Raw genomic sequence first — 21,455 nt, forward strand, 5'->3', positions numbered from 1 at the left:
GGGAATGTGAATGGTGCTCAGCATCAGCGACGGGTGTGTAAGCCAATTTGTGTCCTATTCAGCACCAAGCACAGGCATGCTTAACTGTGTATGGATATTGTTCAGCACCAAGGACAGGCATACTTAACTGTGAGTGGATTGTGGATAGTGTTCAGCACCAAGGACAGGCATGCTTAACTGCGTGTGGATAGTCTTCAGCACCAGGGACAGGTGTGTTTTAGACTGTGTGGTCAGTGTTCAGTTTTCCATAAAGAAAGAATACAATGCAGCACTCCGCTTCTCACACTTTATTCTGAGTTACCAGCCTGTTATGATTTTCCAAGTTATCCTTATGTGCAATATGCTACAGCACACATCATTCGCCCCACATTTCCTGTAGGCCTGCTGCACGTCTACAATGCTGCATTGCATACATGAGACCTTATCATAACTACCCAGTGCAATCACCCCACAAGACCATCTTTTAACTATTTGAAGGGTGATCTTTCATCCTATTAATAACCTTTACCTCCTTTCTATCAATGTACAATGTTTAGATTTTAGTAAACAGATGATCTTCTTTCCATTTTATGTATAATATAACCAATCTGTCAAATCTGACACCTGTCACTGTTGGGTTTCATGGCTTTTCTCTGTATAAATGCTCCCAAGGTCTTTACCCTTTGTCGTTGCGGGAATTACTGTATGTGAAATGAAATCATATTTACAATTCCAAGGATACAAATAAAAATCTAAGCTAACAATTACATATTGTGTTACATATATATATTAAGAGAAAGACTACAAACAGCAGAAAACTAGCTTTAGGTCACTTTCGACGGCTAAGCAAATGCAAGAAATGTTAGACCAAAAAACATACCTAGCTGATAACATATAGAGATAATATACATTGTTGCTGAATACATTGTCCTTGTTCACTGATCAAAAATCTAAGAAGCTTTTGTTAAGACATATAATAAGAGGCGTGCATAAGGCTAACCCCACTGCATGTAGTTTATATTCAATCAACATTATTTTTTCCTATCAAAATCTCATGAAATGTACAGAGCTTTTTTTTTGTTCCTGCTTTGTGCGAAGATAACTGGTTTCTCACAACATCTCTGAAAATTATCTTATATCCGTGCGGCATATGGTCTAAAGCACATAGGTGCAGGTCTGTGCATATCATCCATACTCACTGCATGATGCAGTCCCTATGGTGGTCAAGGGACACGTCCCAGGGACACGCCCCTATCTGGACTATACCATTGGTTGCCTGGGTAAGAACAGCCCAGTGAAAGCTGAGCTCATCTCAAGTGGGCTGTACAGAGACACACAAGGTTACCATTCCAGTATAGCATACTATTGACGCAACCTACCACGCCTGGTGTCTGTTGCCACGAAAACCATATCTAATTCATGGCTTCAATTTGGGCCACTCATGCAGCCTTACCTTTTTTTCTTTTTGGTAACGCTTCTACATAGATACATACATACAATTTTCTTTCTGTGGCAACAAAGCACATAACCTTGCCACATGCTAGTCTCAGAAGGCTCCCCAGTGGTTAAACATGTATACTTCTGTTTAATTCATTTACATGTTAGGTCATGCCATAAAATCGTACCTAAAATAGTGGGTACTATCTCAGATTCCAGCTGATAAGTCTTTATTTGGGGAAATTTGATATCTATATATCTTTTGTGCTGCTTCAAAGCCACCAAGTATCAACCCATTTTGAGACAGGTATCTTTCAACAATCAAGGCCATTAAAAGTGTCATTTTGTACAAATAAAACCATGAAGATACCTTCATTTTTACTCTGTAAGTGCTTATACCTGTCCTTAGCCTAGCAGAATATCAAGAACCTTGATAGAGGATGTTAGTTACTAAGTAAAAGCATGTCTCCTTGCAATGACCATGTAAAGGCAATGCCCAAGCCCATCACACAAAAGGTACATTTTCTTAAGAAATCTCTGATAAAATCTTTATTCTTCTCTAAGACTTTGGGGTTTACTGAACCCCAGGCCCCTTAAAAGGAGGTGTGCTGTTTTGCATAGTATTGGTAAGTTAGTTGCACTGTTTCATGAATTTTCTCTTACCAACCAAAAGCAATAAAGAATCTACTAGTATTCTTGTAGGGTTTAATTTCAAATCATTGCAATCTATGATGCCATACAGCATCAAATTTGTTACTTAGAGTTTTGAGAGTTAGAGATTATGTATTCCAATAAAAAGAATGTATTTTTTTCCTGTGCTGACTCATTTAGATCAACAATTATCTTTCTTTTGTTGTTTCCTCTTCACTTTCCTTAGAACTTGTTCAATATAATTTTCAGATGTATAAGTATATAAATATAAGAACCTTTGAGGATATTTGTTTGTAACTGTTATTCTTTATGGTACACAGTTACAAAGATGGGTTGATCATGGTAGGTTTGAAGCAACACGTTTTATAAGAGGTTAAAATGACTAGTGGAAATCTGACAATATTTATAGGGTTCATGTGAAAAATGGATCATCTTGTGCTGATGATTTCTCTCTCTCTCTCCCCCCATGTCTGCCCTGGTGTCCTCTCTCCACAGCCACTCACAACAGGACACAACAGTTACTCTCCTCTGTCTTCCCACTTTTTCTCTGACCTGCAGGAGGCAAGGAATTCAATAAGGTTAGACTTACAAAGATACAAACAACTTACAGACCAAAAAAATAATCACAGCCTGTTTGCTAGCTTGTTGGAAAAGTTGTCCACTTTCCCCCGAGTTTAAGTGTATGTAATTCTTTCACCCCTCACATAGTGTCCCCTAGTGAGAGAGGGAAAACTACTACATAGTATCAATTTTCATACATTTTAATCAAATCGATAAATAAATCAATAGATTGCAACACATTTGTATTTCACAACTGTAATTATCAATTTTTAGTCTTCATGTCTACCTTGTCCCCCGACCGACCTGGAGGTCAAGGGACTAGGTAGGTAGGTAGCAGTCATTTTGCTTTTTCCTCTTGGTGAAGATTCTCTATTTGGCATATGTAAAAATCTACAGTTCATCTCAGTCTGATCCTTTGCAACTTTTCTCAATTCTGTTTTGTGTTCTCTTATACGTGTCCAATGCAAACAACTGTGGCATCCTGGCAACTATCCATATTCAGAATAAGACTCCAGTCGAACAAAATAACATTGTTGCAGCTCTCACTTCCTAGTTATCATGCAAAACATATTCCTTTGAAGACCCAACCATTCTATACTCATAACCAAATATAGTGATTGTGTACAACAGTGTTGTATAAGCCACACAGCATACTAATTGGCTTGGAGCTCACTAATTACCTCAGCGGAAGCCATGAGCCTATACTCTCTGACATCTACAATAGTGATGTAACCAGACAAACAGTTTACAGTAGGGCTTTCCCTATGCAATACTGCACTGATTTTGTTACAATTTAAGCACCATCTTGTCAATTTTCAGATTTAGCTGACTTTGCCTGAATTCATCAGAATGCGCTTGTTTTGGGCTGAGTCTAACCTTTCCCAGATCTACACATACACCTTGCAATATATTTCTTGGGAAAGCCCCGAGTAGGAAAAGGTTCCTACCATCAAACAGACAAATTTAGGGTGTTAGAAGCACACCACTCCAGGCCATTTGCAATCATGTGAGACAGATCCTTCAGAGGCACATCCTCTTTGATGACATTTCACATCAGTTCTTCCCTGCATGGATTTCCTAACAAGGCCATTTCCTGGGCACACCTGCTCCCAAGCCCACATGGCCTTTTCACTTTAATCTGTTCGGATATTTCAATGACATGCACACTGTTATTTGTGTGGCTTGGGGCATTTACCACATTGTACTTCATCAAGCTCTAGTTATCATAATAGTTACACTCACAGGGTGCAAAATACCTGGTTGCACAGTGCAACAATATTTCAGTTGGTGCAAGTCAATTCCAAACCCAGGTAGCGCAGTGTGCAACCTTACATTTTGAGCCAAAGATCTCAATCGGAGCCCTGGAAGCTCACAAAAACACAGTGTCACTCTCATAAAATTTGGTAAATCTTCAATTGAAACAAAGAAATCAACACTTTTTCGTTTTAAACCACCCAAAACCCTTCATAGATCGTGGAATTTGAGCTAAAAAAGACGAAAACACACTGCCCACGGCTAAACAAGATTTTGTTAGGTCAATGGGAACACAATACTATCTAATTTATATTTTGAAATATTAGTAGTATTATACGCTACATACGAGCTTAATTTGATGAAATCGGTGAATGTTGCTGGAGCAACCTGAAATTTGGATGTGCAACCTAGCATTTGCCCTAGGTTGCAACATGGGCAACCTGGCTCAAAAAAGTATTTTGCACCCTGCACTCAGACAGCTATTATCACAAGAAGTTTAGAGCTGGTAAGATAAGAGACAGTCTTAAGGCTGCTTCTTCCAATCCTAATCACAACGGCACTATTAATTATAAATCCCATTTCCAAGTGAGTGAGGGATAAATGGTGCCTTTGCATTTCCATGACTAAGTTCTACCACACGTTGTGGTACTTAACTAGACTGACTTGAAGCTATGAATAAGGACCAGCATGAATCCCCTGAAGGACGATGTCACCATTATTGCTTCAGGTGGGAAGGACACGCAGTGGGCGGATTGTTACGGACCCAATCTTACGGCATACTGGTATCGTTAACAGGTTGGAGAATCTGAGAAATCATGCAGCTTCAGGGAACAATTGGAGCTTGTTACGTTAATTGATACAATTTTTTTGACATCGACTAGAGTTTTCTTTTTCAGAAGCTGCCATGATAAGATTAAAACTTAATTTTTTCCTTCCTGATGCAGGGCTCGAAATACTGGGTGCATGTGCACCCAATTTTGGAGCTGTGCACCTAATTTTTTACTGTGGGTGCACTGGTGCACCCAAATATTTTCGTACGGTTTAATGTGTAAAGGTATCACTGCACACTAGTAGACAGCATATTCTTGACATCTAAGTGTAAGAAAATAATAAAATCTTTGCTGTATTACTTGTTTAAGATTTTGATGTTAGAATTTGAGTTAATTTTGATTTTGAAAGCTTCAAAACTGTGTGCTGAGATCGCGTGCCAAACGCGCATGAAGACGAACAGTAAGGTTTGTCATTAGGTTTTGCTTACAATAGTTACATTCTACTTTATTTTATGTGGTGCACCCAAAAAATTTTTGGTGCACCCAATTTTTTAGGTTGGGTGCACCAGTGCACCTATTCCCAAAACTGAATTTTGAGCCCTGTGATGAGAAACCTTTTTGGCACAAAATTTGTATTGCTTACTAAGTGAGAGAAGGTGAAAAGAGTGTGCATATGTCACAATAAAACAAAGGCAGTTGTGTGCTTATTATGTCAAAAACAATTAAAGGGTTGTAATCCTTTTTCCTGTACCAAAATAGAGGTTGTAGCTCTGGTTTCCTCAAGTTCTAGGTGCACATCTATTACAAGGCCTAGGCTTGTTCAATAATCCTGGATCAAGTGTAACTTGGACAACCTCAGAACAATTCTTGAACCTTTTTCTTGCACAATGACACAGTATTTGTTGATCTCTTGGCCACATATTCATACAACAGACATTTGGAGTTAGTTACTTAGTACTAACCTTGTGAGTTCGGCTCTGGTAAATTCTCTCTTGCCACCAAATGCATCACTGTTGTCTTTCCTACCGGTAGCTGTAAGGCTGTGGGGGAATATTGCAAACGTTAGACCATAAAGACACCTATTACAATCTTCAACAACCATACATACACCACCATTCTGGACTGAATCATTTAAATCAAGCATTTCCACTGTTGGTAATTTTTACAATGGAGAACAATGCCAGTCCACCTCAGCGCACACAGCTACTGATACTAGTAAGCGGCAAACATGATGATGATGATGATGCAACTTCATAAGTTGAAGATATGTATTTCCGAAAATAATTTCCAGCAGGTTGGTTGAACATAGGATATTGGAGATTCTCCAGTCAGAAGCTCTGAAGAAGGTGTCTGACCAAAACGTCAGCAGGTGAGATTTACTGGTAGTGTAAAAAAGAAACTCCAATATCCTTGAAGATATGTAGCTTAAAATCACTTGCTATTCCCCCTACTTAATAGTGATTTCAAGTGGACTACCTCCTCTCACTGGACCCTCTCGCTGGACCCGCGGCACACTGTCGTTGTTGCTGCGGCCGATCGAATTGACAAAGCACTCAACAAATTTCATTGACAAAAAATGAACCTTTTTAAGCTTTGTGTGTTTTGTTGTCTTTTTGGTCATACTTGTTTGTTTGGAATGATACTCCCATTATAAAGTCAAGGGTAACACAGATCCAGTTTAGGACGCAGCAACCATGCCAGCGGGTCCAGTGAGAGGGGGGCTTAAGACATGGATAAGTCAGCTGGTGAGATGAAGGCTTACCTCCAAGTGTGACATTTCCGTGCAGGAATCTGCCCTGATATATTAGACGAAGTATGCTGTGTGTGCTGACTTTCTCATCGTCCCAGTCTGGGGGCAAGAACAGAACACAGTATAAGAACAAACTATTTAACAATACAAAATGTTTTGATATACCACTTAAGTCAAACAAATGTGCAACAATAAACTATCTCTGTAAATAAATTTATCAGGCTGGTAAATTGATGTATAGTGTTTGATCTGCTGGAATTTTGAGGACTTCTCAACTCATCACAAAGCAGCGAGGACTAGTATGTGCGCCCCGACCCGAAGAAGGTAGCTGAGGAGTTACTGTAATACATGATTATTGTTTCTTTCACCGTAATTTCATGTTCCCTTTTTTCACAGTCACCCCTGTACTGTGTACCGTGAAAAACCTGTTGTAAATATTTATCATTTCTTTACACATCCCTTCTGTAAATCACTTGGCGCCACTGTGAAATTCAAGTTAAGTGAAAATGTCCATTTTCCTTACAACTTGAAATTTTGCTACCGTGATGAAAAAGTGAATTACAGTAGTGGCAGATACAGACCTTTGGGTTGTGAGAACTGAAGATACAATAATTGTCTCTAAAATAATTGTCTCTATCTAAGAGTTTTCAGAGACATACCAATCTACCCCAGAGTACAATGTTGTCTTTTACTCTTACTTTGTCTTTCAGAAGTGAGGAGATGAGAAAATCAATTTTGCCCAAAGATTGGCATCAGATAACAAAAAGGTGAAGGTCAAAGGCACTGTACTGACCTGTCTGACTGAAGGTTGCAACTACAGATCAATATTATCTAATGTGATATGGAATTGGCATGTGTCATGCGTCAAGCTAAAATGTCCACCCACATGAATTTTTCATGCCTTAAATGTAGGTCTTGAATTTCAGAGATGACATTCATCCATACTGTTTCCATGACAGGCTCTTATCACTTCAGACTTAAATGTATACTGGGGACAGGATGTTTCATTCCCTGATAGGGCTTGGGATACTTTTGTAACTTCTACGGTGATGAGTTACTTCTCTGCTAAAGTTTATAACAACAGATGTCAATAAGACTAAGCTTAAAGCTGTAGCTTTCTTAAAACTTGACTGTCTGACCAAAAAATCATCTTTGGACAGCTGAATTGTCAATTTTTAGTAAAACTGAACATCAAGCTCTATAACTTGTACAGTAGATTCCGCATATCTGTATAGCTTTCTTAAAACTTGACTGTCTGACCAAAAAATCATCTTTGGACAGCTGAATTGTCAATTTTTAGTAAAACTGAACATCAAGCTCTATAACTTGTACAGTAGATTCCGCATATCTGTATAGCCCATTTGTCAGCGCAAATTATACGACTCCCCGAACTATACGACTGTCCGAACTAGCGATATTGACGTCCCGAAGGAGGGGAGGGGGGGGGGCAAATTGGATTTTGGGCAAGACACACAATTACACTAACGATATCGCAACTTTATTTTGCAAAATTTTAATCAAAGTACAATCCGACCTTTTCGTCGATCTTAACGTCACCATATTGGATTAAATACGCGATCCATTTTGTTCAGATAAGCCCGAACTGCGTGGGAAACTCCTGCTAAATAAAAAACTCCCGCCGCATGTTGATCACGTGAAATCTTACAGTCAACCAATCAGAGCACAGGTTTTTATGACGTAAACCAATCAGCGCGTAGAAAAATGCATATCAATGAGTAAACAAAGATGGCCGCCCAGCGTCACCAGACCTTCGTCGCTTTATTTTTTTCTGAAATCGCGACGTAAAATACGATTCATCTACGCTACATAAGCAGGATTTTCACGGGGAAACAATGTAAGGAATAGGTTCTCCGTCGAATACGGCCACAAATAACTGTAAATCGCGGCAAAATACAGCGTAGAGGCTCAAATGCTCTGACACAAATCGTGTTTTTCTTTTCGTATTTTTGTTCACTTTCGTCGCTTGAGTCTTGAAAAACAGGTTTTTAATGAGATCACCGTATGTCAAAGGCACCAATATCGATTGTTTGCAAGCATGACAATAGCGAGTAACAAAAGAATGTGATTGTTGAACGGTAGACGGCGTCCCCACTCCCAAAACAACAATTCAAATCCAAAATTTAGCCTGTAGTTGTGGGTCATTTTACGATAAAATCGGACAAGATTCTATACAATACCCCGAATTTTACGATTATGGGCTATACAGATATGCATTGTTTTTACAATTGAGTGAATGGTAAATGGTTTGGTGTTTTGGAATTCTATACAGAAAGACGAAATATACAGAAAAAAGGTATACAAATAATTGGCATATACTGTATAAGGAACCTTTGGAAGTTTTGCATGACTAAGCAATGTGTTCACAAAACATACATATGATAAAATAAAGGAAAGGCTCTGGGGGTACACTAACCGGTAGGCCAGTTTTCATAAACGTGTTTAGCAATGTCCGCTGCCGAGTCATTGGGGGAGAACTGGAATTCATGTGTCTTTCCACTAACCAGGATCAGCCGTAAGTTAACCTGGGGGGAAAATACAATAGACAAATTAATATCAACTGTTTTCAAGGGACATCACATAAAACACTCATTTGTCAAGGTTGTACTAACTGTATAAGTTCAACTTTGAACTTGCTCATCCCCACAGAACTGCAGTATTTGATACAGTATATATACATATGCCACAAATAAGTCAGTGTGTATGTTACCACGTAATCATTACTTCAGAATCACAGCCATTAATACAAATGTCTTGATAAGCAGAGGTATCAAAAATTAAGCATACAACAGCCTGTTTCTAAAATAGGATGTATTTCTACTAGACTCAATCTAAGCACTGATGAATGTAACACCCTTTATAACTAAATCCAGGAACATGCATCATCTTCAAAACCATATAAATACACATCAAGATATACATTAAGCTATAACATAGCACATTACAAACACACCTTACACTTATCATTTTCTATGGATGAACAACTTCAAGCTGTCAAGATTAGCATTTAGCACATCTTACTTCATTATCATCTTATCAACTTGCTGAATAACCTCCATGTGTAACCTTGTTGAAATGTGTAGTGCACTGTGGGTGAGGCAGTCATTTAGACCAAGATTTATGGAGATGTACTTTGCAATGTGAAAGTGCTCTAGTGCACGATTTTCTAGCCCTTCACATATCAACTCGGTAAGGTCAGCTGTAGGACATATCAGCTAACAAGACAAAACTGTACGTTATGCAAATGACTTCATGATCCAAATAAGAATTATGATGAGGTGATCATATTGTATGTTCTAAAAAACTTTTTGTCTTGTGTAACTGTGAATTAATATTATCATACCATCTGTTAAATAATTTCTCTCTCCAAACGTTTGTGTTCTGCTATAATATAAAATCATAAAAATCAAATGAATCCCACTGTTGGCTCAACATACTTAACCATCCAAGACTGTTGAGTTAGAAGTAGATGTAAGCAACCATAAGGAAGAAAACATTGATGTATGCACACATGTACATGTATGTATGTTTGTACAGATTAGCTGTGCATTTTTACCTGCTGTATTCCTTGTGAGACCTGAGTCAAGAGGGAAAACAAAGTCAGACAGATGTCAAACAGGTTAGATTAACCATTCACAAAGACAAATCATCAGTAACATGTCCTGACAGATATGTCTCATTCTAACTAACTGAAATGCAAAAAACGTTTGACAGACAAGTCTAGTCTTGTGAGACATCTGGACATCCATTGTACTTTAAAAAAATATAAGACATGCCTTGTCCTTCACTCTTGAGTATCTTTTTTCCAAGAGAGGAAGATAAATCTGCCCAAATCTGCTAACATGTACATTTTTGCCAACCTCCAGTGTACATGTATGAAGACATGCTTGAATGAATAAATTAACTTGAAATAAACTATACAGTAATATTTTAGGTGTCTTAGAAACTGGCCATGCTGCCATGCAACTAAGATTGCCAGTGACGCATGGATCTGATGAGGAATACATATAAGTTATGTAGATATAACTGGAATAATTCTTGCTTGAAGGTGAAATAGATGTTCGTAAATGTATGTTCAGAGTCACACCCTTTCTACATTTTAAATATTCAGTTCGTAATGCACAGAGTTTGTATTTTTTCTGGTTTATTGCTGTATATGCACTCTATAGACTGTTGGTGTATCACTGTATGGTTACTTTGTTGAGTCCTTATTGTCATTACAAATGCTGTATGATGACAAAAGCAAAGGTTTCTGCCCTATCTAATTACCACCCTGAAATAGAGGTGAAAAATGTCATTAACAGAAAACCTGGGGGCTTATACACCTATAATGAAGACCTCATCTGGTCCAAACTGTTGTTCTTGCAACTTTTTTATATTGCTGAATTCCCACTGCAACAATAAAAGCCACTCTCTGGTGGCTGGGTTCAATTAAGCATCTGATTCTGCTCTGTGTGTGAAATCAATTACAAATGGACCATGTCTAAACACATGGTACATACAAACTAGAAGGGGTTCACCTACAAATGTAGTCATACAATCAGGGCTGTCTCCAGCTTTAAATTTTTTTTCCGTCCTACTCATTTTTGGGAGCCCATGTTGTTGATTTAGTTTTCAAGTCTCTCATTTTATTAAGCTTACGAAAATATATTTTCATCAATGTCAAGTCAAGAAGTTAAGATTTTTGTGACGGACAGGGTGATATTTTGACCGTCCCAACAACTTAACAAGCAAATTTCCCTCCCGGGACGAAGGGACTGGTCACGGAGACAGCCCTACATACAATACAGTCAAAACATTTCAAAGAAAACTTTAAGCCATACATAAAAGTATTATAAAGATAATACTTTGTCCATGTAACCATGGATACAAAGAAAATTTCATTTGGATAATTTAAAGCCAAGGTTCTCGACCCACCCAAGGCTGTTACTCGCCACAATATAAGCGTTTCTTAGCAACACACCATGCTGTAACCACACTGTAATTGTTCCTTGCCAATGGCGGGCAATATCCTTGTCCTTGGCATTTTACTGCTTTCAAGCAGGATGACGTGTTAACTATGACAAATGTCCCAAGTTAAAACAATTAATTCTGCAGATACCATATCTACAAAGTACTCCATTCTATTTTGCTGCTTTGTAGAATATATGTATGTTGGACGTGTCACGGAAAGACTTAGAGGTTAGCAAGAGTGTCACAAGAGATTATGGCATCAGAGTCCCTACCTTGATGCCAAACCAACAAGTACTATCAGAGAACAAGCTTCCACAATGGATGTTTTGCATGTCTCACAACATGTGAAATATATCAGGGTCCTGCTCTTTCAGATTTTAAAGAAATCTTGGAGGAGAATTAAATTCCGACCTGACCTGAGCTATGACACTGCCACACAGTGGCACAGATGGTAGTGCCCCTATGGTAGCAGTGTTTTGATCGGCCTGGTTAACTACACCTGGGGATGTTTACCTTCAGATAATCTGTACTTCCCCTGGGACGTTAACAGGAAGGATGGGATATCCCAAACGAAAACTGAACACCTTCCAGGATAAATGGGCATTCCAGAGATGACACATCAAATAATTCAGGCAACAACACTTCTTTTTGACTAGCTGTAGTGTAGCATACAGTCCATCTCAGCGAAGCTGTAAGCAATCCATTCAAAACTGGTAGCACTGTACTGTCAACCAGTTTTATATTTCCTTAGACAGCTAGCAATGCACAATATACAGAGATAAAATAGTATGTACACATGCATTTTTAGCCTTTCTCTTTTAATTCTCCATCATATTTTACTTAGTGAAAAACAATGACCATATGGACTTGTTGTAGCCTGGGTGTCACCCTAGTTCAAGTTGACATTCCGTACCTAGACTAATGGATTTGTGCAAAGAAAGAATGTAAAAACACAAAATAGTATAGAAAAGCAAAAAGCTGACTTATGAACTCGCTAGATGTAAAGCATGGAGTATACAGGATTCTATTTACTTATTCATCTCATATTCAGACTTGGTAGCCAGGATGTTGGTCTGTGCCAGACAGGAAGGGAAGCAGTCAGTAAACCACTTATTACTGCACAATCAGATTTTAAAGACAGCAGAAGGGAACTTCCGCCCTGGGTGATCAAATAAGTCCTTGGCCAGAGAGCTGACCTAGCTACATGTCTACATCTAATGTACGTAAAGTTGCTAAGATTGGCATTAGGGCCGAACTGAGGTCAGTTATTGCCACATATTGGACAATTTACCAAATGTATGGACCTACTTTTTGACAGCAATTCAATACTGTACTTATACTTTATAGTATGTGTGACCTACCGTATGTGATTCGTAAGACGTAACCTTTAGCACAGTGAATAAATGTGGGCTAGCTATTTGGGTATTTGGATGTTTTGGCAAAATCCTAGCAAAGAAAAATCATGTCTTGTCGAAATTGAGAATACAGCACAATCTAGAGCCGAGACTGTTGACATGAAGAATTTGATCATTTCATGACTGACTTAACCGCTAAACTGGCATAGCATGTGTAAACAAATACACATCTGTGCTCTTGAAGGATAGAACCCACCTTTTCAATTTTCAGAAGCACAGTTTAAAGCTCAGCTACGGTTTATACTTGTTCAACATGACATACACAGTATGGTATGGAAGCCTTACGCAAGGGCCACAATCACGACTCAATTAGTTTGCAACATGGGCGCCCAAATCCTGTTTGGAATTTACCTAGCAACATCCTTTGCATGTGAGTTAAAAATGTGTACTTTGCCAGAGGGGGTCTGGGGATAGATGAAGACCATTAGACACACTTGTAAAATGAGAATCAGACTTGATTGGACAGTTATTATTACATGGTCTCCATGGGCCCATCAAGTTCTGAGGGCAGATGTGCTAATCTACCAGTAATCCTAATCTAGCAGGCTAATCAGAGCCTAAGCACATTCCAGACACCTTTGAAATCTGCAGATTATCTAGATTTTCGAAACAGACACAGAACTGACCAACAATGAAGGGCTTTTAATTGTAAAAGAACAGCCGTGAAGTGAAAAGAATGGTAAAGCCAATTGTTAGTGCTGACCTCTTTGAACCACTCTTTCCGTTGTTGTCTGGTCACTGGACACTCAGAGACCAGACTGACCACAGGGTCTGTAACAACTCCACCACCCAGGATTATAGAAACAACTCCAGGGCAAATTCCACAGAAAATACTAACGAGTTAGTTAGCAACAATGAGCTGGACTTCATCAACCTTTGTCCTTCATAGGTTCGATATTTGAGATTAATTCAAGGTTTTGTTTTGAATCTGCCAAGTCATGCCATCAAGAGGTGCTACCATGCATTACGATACCTCTTGATACTGTAAATGCAGAAATGTTCGCGGTGGTTTTATGTTCACGGTTTTCGCGGTGATTGTTTCACCTCCAATTTAAAACCACCGCGAAAATTCTTGCCCAATACTGTAGCAATATGTGACTATAGCGCTGCTGCCGCAAACTTAAAACCACCGCAAACACTCCATTTTTGCCTTTAATAGCGCGAAATAAAAACCATACGAATTAAATGCATTTACAGTAATACAAGGGTATTATATATGGAATTGAAAGGTCTGAAATCTGAATACTGCAGCTTTGCACCAGGCATGAAGGAAAGAAACTAAATTTCCTAGAGCTACAATGTAACACTGTGCTTCATCATATCACATTCTACAGCAGAGATACAAATGTACTACCTACCTGCAGAACAATGGGGCATTGTGTTAGTAAAGGTATTGTTGTATTGACAGCTACTTTCTTGTGATTACTGTATTTTAGCAGGAATAACAGTACTCGGAATGGGATATTCCTTGGCAGAGAAGTGTCCTACATTACAGTCATCTTCTGCGATCTTCTGCCAGATAAAATGAACATGGTTTCTGTTTTCTATCACATCACTGTGACAAGATGGAACATTCAACTTCTAAAGATGTGTGTTCTGGTATAGCTGTATAATTGAAAATTTAGTTTCTTTTCTCCCTTTCAACATTACCACTATACATTCTTTGACTGTTTCAGCACATGTAATTACAGACATGCTGACAAAATAAATAAAACATCTAGTTCAAACAAGGACATTATATAGGATCCTATATAATGTCCTTGGTTCAAACAAACTGATGTCAAGTTTGCAAAATAGGAGCAATGCCAGATAACATAATTAACAACCACAAAGATGACAAGGTATTTATGGGTTGGTTTGGGTTCTATCAGATAACTAGTACAACAAAGTATTACAGAAAAAAACTATGTAAACAAGCAGTACACTTGAATTGGCCCAAGCTATAGTCTACAAACTAGTCACAACTAATGATTGTAACATTTCATCAACATTAAGTTTCACATCATTTCCTTTATGACCTTCCTAAATGCCTTAAGCTGCAAGACTGGGCAATAATCAAGGCAGTGATGCATATCTTACTACCTAAAAATGTATTTTCAAACAGTAACAAATTATTCTACCATTAAACAGGCCAAGAGACTTAGTTTTTTCTTTCCAAAAATGGGACCTTAGACTTTGTCACTAGCAACTTGGATCAATAATTTGATTTGGCCCCTCTTGATGAAAAGTTGAGGGTTCTCTATGGACTGAAACAGTGTAGTATCTTATTACCTAATCTTTTCAGACATGACTTTTTCGAGACAAAATGTGAGGGCTTTTCAATCTGAAGGGCTTCTTCAAAAGACCCCCTTAGCTTTGTAATACCAAAGTCATTACCATAAAGCCTTCAGAACCATTTTATGCCCATTCAATTTTGCTGGAATTACATGTATGTTTGGTTGGAATGGCCACATAAATATATGTCCTAGTTCTTCTTTATTCTACTACTGGTACATTTGTACATAAATAACAGCATAACTGGGTAAAATTGGGTGCATAAGACCATCTTGTATTCTTCGGTTACAAGACTTCTGACCCTCTTACATCTGATTAACCATGTGAGGTATCAAATATTTGATTGGCTCATAAAATATTTAGAGTTGGACTGAATAACTGATACTGGATAAATACAATATATTGTTGAAAATGCGCTATTGATTTTAGTTCAGCAAAGAAAAATTTGATAGAATATGGAGTATTAACCAGAAAAAGCATTTCTTCGTCAAATTCCTTTCGCTTTGAAAAGACACCTATAATCTATAAAACAATACATAACTACAATCAATAGTACTTTATAGCATTGTTCTGGGACAAGGACAACACTTTTTATTGATAATTATCAGAACCATTACAATGGGAACTCATTGTTTGTGGCAGGCACATGTATTGTCACATATCGGAAAGAGAAGCCGTTATCTTTACAGCTGCTTTTAGTCTTTGGTTAGCGTGACCACAAAATTCACTTCTCTTTCAACATGGCATTCATCTGAGACACAGCATAGGACTAGTGAGTGATATTTGCCTAGGTTTTATCGCAAAGGTTGCAATTTCGGCGGGATAGACATTACCGCATCAAAACCTCTGCGAAAAGTTGATGTCAGTCAACTACAGCAAGCAATTTATTCATTGAGAGTGGGGCAGTAAAAAGTTTCAACTCAGAAGATTGTAAGTTGCCTTATTTTTGCCATACGAGTCTTGTAGCTCTTGCTGGTACTGCTTCATACACTACACATAAACACATTTCAACTACAATTTGACCTTTTGATTTGAATTGTGGAATGCTTTATTTGCAGACATATAGAAATCACCCAGACATTTGTCTCGTATCTAATTCTACCAACTGAAATAATTCCACTTGGTTACAGAATACGCAAGTATTTCAGCTACAACAGGAAATGGTTTCAATAAAAATAGTTCTTCTGCTTTAAATGTGCGACTGATTGTCAAATAAGGCCCAATTTATACAGAGTTTTTTCAGATATCTAAAAATCCGCCGACATCTGAGCCTTAGATATCTGGACGCATTTATACACACCGACAGGAAGTACCGCAGGACTCACGCAGCGCGGTGATTGCACTCGTGACCCTATTTAACCTTTTGCGCGCGTTTTAAAATGGCGGGAGAACCGCCTGTGTTTTTCGTTATGATGAATATGGTATTCTTTCTTTATCTGACTCGCGTGTGGCTAAACATGAGGCAGCAAGCAAGGGTTGAGCGTAAGAGGCGTTTGAGGTACCGGGGAAGACGACAGCGACCGGTCAGAATCAACGCTGCGTTCCTACTCGCTGCCCTTGTCGTGGCGGAGGGGGGAGGGCCGATCCACCGTACGATCTGGCATCACGAAAGAAGTCCGTCGTCCGTTTGGGAACAAATGGTCCTTGGTGCTAAGAAGTTTTCCCGCTTTATCACCCGCCAAATATGCAAACTAGCGTGAACCCCGACCTCCAGATGTCTACTACGCGACACATTCTGTTTAGACGTCCGGCTGGAGCGGTCGGGGACTCCCGCTGAGCTGTCGGGCGAATGCTTCAGAGTGGTCGGCTGAAATTTTCCCGACATCTAAAAAAACCCTCATTAAGACCATAAAATTCCTGTTTAGACACAGAAAAAAGCTGTCGCCTGGCAGATATCTGCAGTCCAGATATCTAGACAAGCTGTGTGTAAATTGGCCCTAAGACCAAGGACATTATATAGATATAATGTCCTTGATAAGACCAACTGTACATTAAACATATCATAATAGTGGCGGCAACATTTCCTTATAAGTCTGTCCAAAATCTTTTCCGACATACACTCCTGTTGTGAAAACCGAGTTTTCATGTTTACATTTCCTTTTGTCAGCTGCTCCATAGCTACAGCTTTACCTTACCTTAGACATTAGGCTGAGCAGTGGTGGTAAAAGAGGCACATTATCTCATACTTCTGTGTAGCAGCCATTATACACATATGTATTCATTACAGCACACATGGCTTTCAAAGCGTCCTAATCACTATAACTGTTACAGAAATGGCTCGTCTCTGGATCTTTACAACCTGTACTCGGGTCACAAAAGTCACCTAACAAGGAATGACTCATACTTTACCATCTTCCTGGCTGTGTGGCATAATTTCCGGATTTAACTACCTTAATCCAATTAGGGAATTACATAGGGGATCATAGCTCTTGGTCGTTGATATAATTTTTGCCACATCTCGTTATCTTACCCCTCCAAGGGCAGAGATAACCTGCATAATTTGGTCAGCCGCTACACCGTCAAGGATCTGTCCCATCTCACAAGTACTGATAAACGTTGAGCAGGGTTTTACCAACGCTGATAAATATTCCCAAGACTAATGCCTGTTTGTTTTAATGGCTGTAGCCGACAGCATTCTTGTCTCAGGTATGGCAGAATTTAGATACCATGATTTGAACGATTATCTGTCGGTACTAGGGACATGCAGGAAATAAAACAGTTGGTGCTGCCTGGGTCACCGACTGTTGCTACTGTCTGGCAGTGTCTGCTTAGGTACTATCTGGATATCACATTGTCATGGAAGAAAGAGAAATTTTAAATACTGAAAATATCATGAGAGAAAAAAAAAGGTACTCATAGCAAACTCGGGCTAATTCATCATAATCAATATACATTTAAACAACTTCCCCCTAGGTACTTCCAAATCCCACGTGTTAAGTAATTTTTCTTACTAGAAAACTCATTTCCTTTTCCACTGGGACACAGAAATGATTCAAAGCTGCTAGTCATACAAAGAATGCCATTACCCTTGTACAAAAGCCTTTGTCGATCAATTATGCTAAACTGTAGCCTTCATTTTTCTCGTGATGCCTACTATAGAAGGTGACATCTGTTAGAACAATCTTCTAATACATCAGTTAAAACAACTACAACTAGAACATTAGAAGGAAACTGTGGTATCAGATTACAGAGCATCATATATTTATCACATTCCACAGCACACCTCTACCTGCTAATACTGTTTATCAATCGCATTATTCCTTTTATCGTATTGCCTCTTATTCCTTTATACCACAATGCCATTGTTATGAAAAAATATTCATTACGCTGAATTTTCTAAATCCCTCTTGTTGTATTGACAGAGAAGATTTAACGATTGCTCAGGAAACAACTTACGTGGTCTCAATCCAGGTGAGAAGTGAGTGATATAGGTTACTTATAAGTAAGTTAAGATTTACGGTTGAAACAAGGTGCTATTTGAATAGCACACCAGACAAATGGTAAATCATTACCAGAAAATGAAATGGGGTCACCACATCAGTATACAGGTCCGTTCTAAATGTTACTGCTACCATTTATATTCCTGTGATGGTTCTGGGTAATGCATTTAGCTGTCACTTCTCCCTATACGTCATAAGACCCGTATCCTGGCTTTGTGAATGTAATCCAGATTCCTGTAACATTGCAATGTAATGATCTCGCTACCGCTGCATATAATGACTTCATTCTTTTTCATGTCTAGGCTTAGGAATAGGATAATGAACGTAGTGCTATGTACGTCAGTAGTAACATCACTGATATGATTCTGTATACGAAAGCTTACACTACAGATTCCTAATTGTGCACTTGCAGTCACGTGCACAATTTAGAAATGCAACGTGGATATGACATCAGATCAGTGGACTGGACACGACTAGCTATCATTAATTACAGAAGTGCATACATGTGGAAGGTTGTTTTTTCAACAATCCTACCAAATTGGTATGACATAGCATATTTTCATTCTACTACAGCAGTTTGTATGCATTAGAAATGACCTGATGGTGATACCATTTGCGGGGAACATTCTTGTTACATTTTAGTTTTGGTCTTTGCTTGGCGGAAGTTGCAAAATCAAACTGCCAAATAGTTTCTAATGCAAGATTGACAACATGTTTGTGTGGATGTGTGTGTGTACATGTGTGTGAGTTGGTCGGCTGCATACCTAATGAGTCTTATGACCCTTGGTGGGTCGTCATCCATCCTGGACAGAAAGGGTCGTTAATATCCAGACCATAAAAACCTCCATAACGGAGCTATCTGTGACCATAAAACATGTAAATTACAACACTGGCTGTCCCGTATTGATGGCGATTGCTGATTTGCCTCAACTGTGTATTGTCTGATCTTGACCAGTGGATTGGTTAGGTCTAAACCAATAGAGTACTGTTCGTTTTAAGTTGCACATGCTTTTAGCAGTTTTACTATCTGCTAGAGAATTTCCTACACACAAAACTTTTAGACTATGTAGAAACTATGTGACGAAATATGTGACAGGAAAGATGCTATCCTAGCTATACGTCACAGTCTGCAACAAGTTACAACAAAGCTACCTCACTGGTATTAAAGTACTACAGTACAAAACACCCTCTCGAGCTAGCTCTGTGTATTTGTTTACATCTATAGCATCTTTGGAAATTACATGTAAAGTTACAAGAATATATGGAGTCTTTGCTTTGATCAAGGATGTTCTATACAACTAAGGAGGTTCTTCCTTTGAAACATTAACACTTAGTATTCCTGCAGGTCTACTGTAGTGTTTGTCAAATGGTTTTCGTGGCGTAACACTACCCGATGTTAGACTGATAAATCTCTTTATATAACCGACAGTTGCCAAGCAATTTGCCAAGTGATATACGATGTAATGAAGGTCCCTTTCTGTACCTTAAGGTATGATAATTCCCTTGTAACAAACACCGAGCCTGTGAGCAGACCTTAGGCCCGTCTACAGCTTTCCTTGTGTTGTTATTTGAGCCGACCAGTCAGGAATTCTTCGGCTGGCCTTGGGTAGCTAGCGTTCCGACGACAATTCTCGTCGTCTTTTCGTTCGCTCACTACAGACGGAGTCACAAAGCTACACCAAAATATGGCATCTCACCTGGTCACTGCTAGGCGACGAAGTCATGGTTATTTCCAGGGGTTCTGAAAACTCAGCCAGATTAAAGTTGAGCGTCGACAAAAGTATTTTATCCTGCTCGGTGGACAAGCCTGGCCTGCTCTGTCGGGCTCACAGAGTAGAGTTCGAGGGCTGGGCCAAATTCGACGTCCTTCCAAACAGAGGAAAAATTGGCCACAAATCTGCCGTTCTGTTACTCCAGCCTCATGTAGAAAGCTTCTAGAGGTTGTAAGTAATCGAAAAACGTTAAAACTATGTCGGCCTCCGCAGTTTAAGGCCTATTCGGCTCCATTTAAAAGGCAGTCACTACAAGGATGAAAGTACTGCAAATGGCGGCTCCTCTCTTCCGACCCGAGCGCACGGCATTGTGGGATATGTGACGTCTGTGGAAGTAGTAGATATTGGGCCAAGGGCATCATCTTTGTGAGGGTGACCCTGAAAACAGCGTCAAAACAATAATCTCCAACGCAAATCCCCTGAATTAACATCCGTGGAAGATAGATTTGTGCTGTCACTGTATACAGCCCCCTTTTGAGTCGCAAATACCACTTCCGCATTCATATTGATGACCAAGTCAACCAAGGAGCTTTAAAAAATCTTGACATCCTTGGTCAACGTAATCATGATACACCAGGGAGCAAGTCAGAATTAGTGAGCAAACACTGCACATTTCCCAGAGCCTTCACTAGAATATGCTTTATTGGTGAAAATTCATGCAATAAAATCACCATTAATCATCATATATTGTTGTGCCAGTTAACTGCTAACATTAAATGTGTTAACTGCAGCCAGTTTAGGGATTATTGGCTTGCTTCATGTTAATGTTACTTATTGTTAGGTCTTGATTGGTGACATTCGGACCCAGTTTGGTGTCATGGAGAATGTCTCCCATAGTTTGGTCTGAATGACCACATTGACACTCAGCTGAGTCCACCCGTCTCCATTTCAGCAGGCTATCTCTAGTCCTACCTACTCTGCTTCTGGGCAGGATAGTGCCGTGGGGAAAGACTCACAAGGGCTCTGCAGAGCTTCGTTTGGAGGTAACCACCATCAATATTAATCCACCGGATTACATAAATCCGCCACTTTGAAAAACAGCGGGTTCTTCTTCTTTCTGTTAAGGTAGCCTCCTTCAGCATGATGAAGATTATGCTACCTTCCGGGGGAAGTCTACTGCGGGCAGGAAGTGGGGATATAGAATATAACAGACCAGGGGTTGGGAAAGGGGAGGGTGGAGC

The 21,455-nt window shown here is 39.2% G+C and overlaps 1 protein-coding gene across 2 annotated transcripts; it reads right to left on the reverse strand.

Annotated features, from left to right (window-relative positions):
• Positions 1-272: 272 nt before the first annotated feature.
• Positions 273-20,582, reverse strand: LOC136436761 (ubiquitin-like protein 3). Of its 2 annotated transcripts, XM_066431005.1 has the most exons (6): positions 20,200-20,582; positions 9,977-9,997; positions 8,837-8,945; positions 6,415-6,501; positions 5,615-5,692; positions 273-2,619 (listed from the first exon to the last, which is right to left on the reverse strand). In XM_066431005.1, exons 1-6 carry the CDS (start codon positions 20,224-20,226, stop codon positions 2,567-2,569), a joined length of 375 nt encoding a protein of 124 aa, XP_066287102.1. In that variant the 5' UTR covers positions 20,227-20,582; the 3' UTR covers positions 273-2,566. The 2 variants fall into 2 exon arrangements, with proteins under 2 accessions (XP_066287102.1, XP_066287103.1); XM_066431006.1 differs by lacking the exon at positions 9,977-9,997.
• Positions 20,583-21,455: the final 873 nt, after the last annotated feature.

This window comes from Branchiostoma lanceolatum, chromosome 6 (assembly GCF_035083965.1).
Source record: "Branchiostoma lanceolatum isolate klBraLanc5 chromosome 6, klBraLanc5.hap2, whole genome shotgun sequence".
Classification (NCBI taxonomy): domain Eukaryota; kingdom Metazoa; phylum Chordata; class Leptocardii; order Amphioxiformes; family Branchiostomatidae; genus Branchiostoma; species Branchiostoma lanceolatum.

Bases quoted from the DNA above. Each gene is read 5' to 3' on its own strand.
- LOC136436761 (XM_066431005.1), bottom strand. From the start codon at position 20,226: ATGACTTCGTCGCCTAGCAGTGACCAG. The intron at 9,998-20,199 runs GTGAGATGCCAT...CTCTTGACTCAG, and splicing joins CGTCGCCTAGCAGTGACCAG to GTCTCACAAGGAATACAGCA. The intron at 5,693-6,414 runs GTAAGCCTTCAT...ATTCCCCCACAG, and splicing joins CGGAAATGTCACACTTGGAG to CCTTACAGCTACCGGTAGGA.